The sequence below is a fragment of the Poecilia latipinna genome, unplaced genomic scaffold, assembly GCF_001443285.1.
Source record: "Poecilia latipinna isolate Pla-1442-1.1 unplaced genomic scaffold, P_latipinna-1.0 Scaffold2015, whole genome shotgun sequence".
Lineage (NCBI taxonomy): Eukaryota > Metazoa > Chordata > Actinopteri > Cyprinodontiformes > Poeciliidae > Poecilia > Poecilia latipinna.
This window is the reverse complement of record NW_015114631.1, coordinates 27,985-34,939: the sequence shown is the minus strand read 5'-3', so window position 1 is coordinate 34,939 and position 6,955 is coordinate 27,985. Positions and strand designations below refer to the sequence as shown.

General features: G+C 41.9%; 1 protein-coding gene across 1 annotated transcript in view; it reads right to left on the bottom strand.

Annotated features, from left to right (window-relative positions):
* Nucleotides 1–6,955, bottom strand: part of arap2 (ArfGAP with RhoGAP domain, ankyrin repeat and PH domain 2) — a gene marked incomplete at its 5' end in the record, with an annotated part of 101,683 nt that overhangs the window by 74,582 nt on the left and 20,146 nt on the right. The window contains one exon of the mRNA XM_015016423.1: nucleotides 4,051–4,225. Within this exon, the coding sequence (XP_014871909.1) occupies nucleotides 4,051–4,225 (175 nt within the window). The remainder of the gene's footprint in view (nucleotides 1–4,050; nucleotides 4,226–6,955) is intronic.

The following is a 6,955-nucleotide window of genomic DNA, read 5'->3' as shown; positions in this document are numbered from 1 at the left end:
GGGCATCGAGGACTGTGTGCATGTACTCACATTCGCTCAGAAAGAAGGAGCTAATGAAGTGGCCACGCTCCACTATTTGGTGGAAGTCCTAACTTTGGAGTCACAAATGAGCCGCTGCAGAGGGAAAACGGCTGCAGAGTGGCTCCGGAATAAGCAGGCTGGCAGCCTTCTTTTTATTCACTGTATCCAAGGGGGACATGGTGAGCCTTTTTCCCCCCCCCCTACTTTTACTTTTCTGTTTTTCCTTTTTTTTTTTTTTTTTTTTCCACAAACTGGAAGCGTGATTCACACTGAGAAGACAGGCGGCTACGATATTTTCCCGCATACCAGCCCAATTTGGAGTTTAGTCGAGAAGTGACGATTCTTCATGGTGTCTGATTGTTTATTGCTGGCTCATTCTGCTGTCCCAGGGGGTCATGGGATTGGGAAAAGACCATGTTTGTCATCATTTTGTTTTAAGATAGCGTCTGGTTAACGGCTGTATGCGGCGTTTTGAAGGAAGCCCTGAAGTGAGCCCTCGCTGTGACAACATGTTTTACAAGATAAACCCCGAATGGAGGGAAGAACCAAACACGCAGCCATAAACAGCGATACCCCACTGCAAACAGCTCAAATATCCATATCTGCCCTTATGTCACCTAGCATGTGTGCAATTGTTATCCGGTTGAAAAAGTCAGCTGTAACCCAAGGCGGAGTTCTTTAAAACTCCAGAACAAGTCTGAACTCTGCTTTGTCCTCGATATTGGCTGCTGTGCGACTACTTTCATTCTATCTTCTTTCTGTCAACACAGAGCTGTGCAGCAGGGATGGCATCATGCGGGTATTGAATTGTTCCCTGATCCTGCCAAATATAACGCTGCAAACACCAATGATGGGAGCGAGAAGAGAGAGAAAAAAAAAAAAGAAAAAGAAAAAAAAAGTTCAATTTCTGTTTAATGAAAATTTTCAGAAGTCTGTCTGCACGCTCGGGGGGCCCCACATGCACGAGAACAATGCTAGACGGCACTTTCCACAGCTCTGCGTCTGATGTGACAATGTGTCCGACAAAACAGTGGAGAAATGTCAACAGGGGGAATCTGGACAGTATTTTCTGGGAAGCTTAATCTTCTCACTGCAACCGCTTCTTTCTACAGCGAAATTAAACAGCCTTCTCTCAGCCACCATGCCGCAGAGTACATGGGCTGAATGTGTTCCAGTGGAGAAGTTTTGAAAAGAGGAAAGCGTGAATTGGAGCAATTTTACTGTTTATATGGTCTTATATGCTACATTTGGAATCAATGTTGATTATTATTAACATGCAGTGCTGTCCAGTGACTGTCAGCAGGGGATTAAATTACTCTAAAACAATTATTGTAACCCTGGGTAAGAAGCTGAGTGACTTAGACCTGACATGTTGTTGTAATTCATGTTTGGTATGTTTATACTGAAGCGAAAAAGGAAGTAGTTGTGTTGCATCAAAAAGAGTAAATTAAAAGAATAATTGCAAGCTAGATGACAGCATTACAAAAGCACTGGAAAAAGTCTCGAAAACATTTGAGACGGCATTTTTAGCAGCATTTTTGGTTAGAGAAAAGGAATGGCGACAGACGCGATACAACAGCGTTCACCAAATAAAATAAAAATGGAAATCTCCACCTCAAAAAATTTGGATTATATGTGCAAAGTCCCACCCGAAATACAGAAACGGATCAAATCGATTGTTTTGCCGTATCTTTAAATAAAAATGTAACGGTATTGAACAAGTACGTTGAAACTCGCTTCACCAACTCCAATTGAAAAACTCCCCAAAAAACATGTAAAACATGGTTGAATCCCGGTAATAGATATGGCAACTGTAAAATTATATTTATTAAGAATTGTGTTTTTTCTTTGTTTTTGTTTTTTACTTGATTCATTTAGATTTTCATATACTAAGTGTGATGTACACAGGCTCAAGCAGAAACATTCGTTTAGCTTCAGCTCAAAATCTGCACAAGTTAGGCTTTTTTTATTATTATTTTGTTTTACTTCTGGCTCATCAGAAACTCCTGGTTCCGCCTGTACTGCTGCAGTTTAGTAAGAAACTGACAAAAAGTCCAAACTTCCTCTACTACCACTTCAAAGGAGTGATCACCCACCGTCTTAACGTGGGTTTTTGCTCGTTTTCTAAAATCCAAATCCATTTTTAATTCCTCGGAAAAATTGCATTTAACTATGTATGCCGTTATGCATGCAAGCACGCATATAAGCATGCAAAGCATACATCTGTGCATACATACTCATTATCTCTGTATACATCTTCATCCCAAGAACTTAATCTCAAGCTGCAGATTTTATCATTCGTTCAGCATCCCAAACATGATGTCGGTGTCAAGTCTTGGCTGTGCTCCTTGGCAGTCTTCTGCTCACATTTTCTGCTCTGCTTTTTTTTTAATAACATCATTCTCAATTCCGGCGATGGGAGTGAATATAACGACTACAAGCTACAAGTCTGAACAAAAAATCAATTGGAGAGTTGTGAAATTTGATACGTGGTCTTTACATCTCTTCCTTAAACAAGACGAGGAACCTGACCTTGGGTTAGCGTCCGTTTTTGCTAAGTGGTGAACTAACAAAAACGACATCTCACCGAGTCGTTCTTTCAGGATAGCATTTAGGTTTCCTGACCCAGGTACCTTCTTACAGTATGTTAGCCACGTTGGACGTCCGCCTCCACAGCAAAAGTCTGGTTAGGTCCACAGTCATCTGTGTTTTAATGACGAAGTCCAGCAACTTCGAAACTTACAACGGGCACGCAGGCTGTGTGTATCCTACACATTTTACATGAACACGCTCGTACACACGAATACGTGTCGGCTTCTTCTCCTTTCTGCATGTGTATCTTTCAGTGCACCTCCGATAATTGCCATCTCCTTGGTGACCAGGTGACCCATGCTAGCAATTAGCGGGTCCCTAACAGGCTCGGCGCCGGCGAGTGTACACAGATGCACCGCATGAATTATGTAAAATACAGTCCCAGAGAAAGTCTCCCACCCGGCCTCAGGCTCCTTTAATCCGATCCGCTCTCATCACGGGGACCCCGTGTGGAAGTGCGCGAATAAAACACACCCATCAGGAGGAAGCCACGTCTGTGCCGTGCCGACCGAACAGGAGGTGGGTAATACAAAGGAGTGTTGTGGGGGGTAGGTAGGACAGAGACAGGAACATGGAGACAGACCTTTAAACTTAAAACTCCCTTGCTTCAAATTTGTTGGTTTTTATGGCCCTCGTTTTCTATTCACAGCAAACACACACACACAAAAAAAAAGAATAGTGCTGTGAATGTACCAACACGAACAGCAGTGAAAACAAGTTTGCAACATCACTGCCTCGTTAACAAATCAAGAATACAAAATGTGTGTGCCATCAGAAGTGGTAGCCGACAAACTTGAACTTTTAGTTCCGAGATCTTTTTACGGATTCATAACACCACATCTTTTTTTTTTTTTTTTTTTCCCCCCTTCACAGGTTTTGTCAGGAGAACACATCAGATATTCTGCTTCCCAGCTGCATTTTGTGCCCCAGCGTCTCCCCTGAGTTAAATAGTGACCCTGGAAAAACTTTTTTTTTGTGTCAAGTTTAACTCTTGGTTTAGCCACCATCTATGGGATCCGTTCGGGGATAATGCCAGCACAGTATATAACATTTCCTCACTAAACCACAATACCTGAATTAAAAAAAAATGGAATAAAAACAATAAACCTAGCAAATAAATAAATGATCAGACCATTTTAAAGTATAAATATTAAGGTTTACCAGGAAATAAATGCCGAGTCTTTTAGGAGGATGGACGGATAAAGAGATGGACACATGTATGCTTTCTTATGAAACCAATATAATAAGCTCCCTAGTTGGTCAGAGCAACTATTTTTTTTTTGAATTCCCATATTTATTAGGCAGACAATTAAAGGTATGCCGTCATTTATGCGTACACTGTTATCTTCTCCAACGCTCATCGAGTCAATGCTGGTACAGGTAGAAACTTTCGCGTTTTAATGGAATGTCAAGTACAATTTCAAAACAGCAGCCTACCAGATAGCTTATTCTGATGCAGGAACTCCATCTGTAGCTTCTGCCCGGCACGCTGAGCCAAGAGGTACGGAGTGGAGTAGACCGGATCTCCAGTGGCGCACATGACGTCCGCCCCGCTGAACACCAACTCCATGGTCTGCAGCACGTCAGACGACACCACGGCCGCACACAGTGCCTGTTCACACAAAAAGAGTCTCGATTAGAAGAACTTATCCTTTTAAAAGTTCAGCAGTGGTACCGATAGATTATTCCTCATTGAAATGTTTTCACAGCTCACCTTGTAAGCGAGTCTAAAAAGATTCCAAATCAACGGGTCCAATAAAACTAAACTACACGCATTTCCTTGAGACTGATCTTTATTTTGCAATTAAACTATTACATTATTTGCCTACCTGACTTAATAATATAACGGTAAATTAGTGTGGTTAGCTGGGATTTTAAGAAGCTGTCTATGGAAAGGGAAGCATATCCTTGTTCCCGTGTAGGTGGAACAGCTCGCCGTTTTCGTGTGTGGGTCTGCGACGGAACGCCTGGTTGATGGAGGACAAAGAGTCTATAAAGCGGCAACAGAAAACCACATAAAGTTTGAAATTAAGTTTCCTGCGCCGATCTCCAAAGAGAAGTAAAAATATGATCAAACTTTAATACAGCCTGTGGGAATCATTAAAGCTCTGATCCCGGCGAAAAGAAGCAATATAGCAAATAAGAACAGTACAAATGGGCCATTTTAACTATAATGAAACGCACAATTTCCGAGAGGAAAAATACAGAAATAATGATGTGAAAAACAATGAAGGGAGCAACAGGAAAGCAGCAGACTTCATTAAGGAACAGAGTATAAAGCATGTGGAATTCCTTCTGTGTGTGGAAGAATATATGGAGCTTGAATCTGAGGAATATACCAACAGCAGCAAGGAGGCAAATGAGATGTCTCTTCCCCACTGACCTCCATAAATATGCAATATTGATAAAATGCACAACTTTACTCACTTCTAACTCAGCAAACAGGAGAAAATGTACAGAATACTTGAAAATACAAAATGTTTTTTTTTTTTAATTGATAGATCAATCCCAAATATTTTCATATTTTATCACCATTTAATTTTATGTGCACTACAATATCCTCTCAATTGTTACATTATCAGCTAGCGCAGTTTGCTTTCACACTGCAATGTGTCAAACAAACCAAACAATTTGAGTAACTTGTTTACCCCCTTCACCTGTGGTGGCACTGCACCAAGGACCACTCAAGCATAACCACCTCTTAAAGGGACAGCATCAAGTAAAATGTAGTTTTTTTGAGCTTTATATCACGTACCTGGAGTGTTGCTTTGATTATTCCTCTCCCTCATACAAGTAGCAGCAGCAGCAATTAGCAACACCAGGTGGAACTGAGCATCTGCTGAGCTCATCATACAAACTACTTTCCAGCACTTTCCAATGTTGTTTATCGCTTGATAGAGGAATGTTATTGTGACAACGTAGCAAAGAAGACGTACCGAAGGTGGAGTGTTGGAAAGAGCAAGAGCTTCGTAAAGAGACGGAGGCCCAATTTCGAAGCGTTACATTTCAAGGCAAAATTTCTTGGATTAGCATAAGCAGCGTTTTAGGTAACAGTTATTTGATTGCTGTTGTTGAGAATAAAGAATTCTTTGTTTTCCTTCGATCGCTTTTAGCTAGCAAAGCTAAAGCTAAAGGAAATGACATGTTAGGAAAAACCCTCAAAGCTAAGGTTAGAAGATATGACACATTAGGGCGTAGCTTGGATAGAGGCCAACAAAGGGGATCACAAACTGTTTTTAGGTGCCATTTTGTTCTGTTAGCCGTTAAGGATAGCATGGACTATGGGCCAGCTGTAACTTGGTGTTAATAAATGGAATTCATGAATTCAACTCACCGACTCTTCCTCAGCCTCATACATCAATAACTTAACATGGAGAATGGATAATTCTTTGGAATATACGCAATACTGTCACTTTAAGAAGACACTGAATGCAACATCCTTCTTTACGAAATGTAAACAGAAACTGGAGCGGCGTCAGATTTTAGGGGAAGTAGGATTTTCCTTTCGTCTTTGGCGAAAGACCAAAGACGAAAGACAACGAGTCATTTCTGCTGGATTCCTGTTTGTTTCGGCTGGATTTAATCAGAATGCCCAGCACAATAGTCTCCTTCCTGCCTTTGGACTGGAATCCAATTCACTTGCCATTCACATATGCATTCAAACCGCATCAGAGTTCATTTCAACCGATCTGGGATCTTGGTGTATAGGTGGTCCAGAGTTAGCTTTTTTTTTGGTTCACATCAGAGGTTGACTGTGCATCTACACCTCTCCAAAAAAAAAAAAAAAAAACGGACATTCAAGGCAAACAAAAGTTTGATCAGAGTGGACTAAACTGAGCTGGCGTGCATGCACCGAACACCTTCACAGATATCTGTATATTTTCTGAACATCAAAGTAAGGTAGCTTAAGTGCACAGTAGGTGGAATGTCTGGGCAGGTAGACGGTTTGTTAAAAGGAGTTACTTTTTTTCTCACATTGATTGAGCTAAGATTAGCAGATAAAAGGAGCTAAAGAATACAGTCTGATCCAGGGAGATATTTTCTGGCTCCGTCTGTCTCTTCCCATCTGTGCAGTCAATTGATGTGACATTGTGCTCAATGACCTGTGACAAAGTAGATCAACAGAGGAGTCGAGTGGCAAATGGCGGAATTTCAACTAACAACTTCGCCTTTCATCGCGCTCGTGGCCGAGGCAGTGGGCTGAATCGATCTGCCACAAACAAGCAATATCTGTCTGAATGCGAGGGGGGGCGGTGAGGCCGTGCATACAGACACGCAGACAAAAGCCTCCCCCCCCCCCACCCCCCCCCCCCCCCCCCCCCCCCACCCCCACCCACCGACC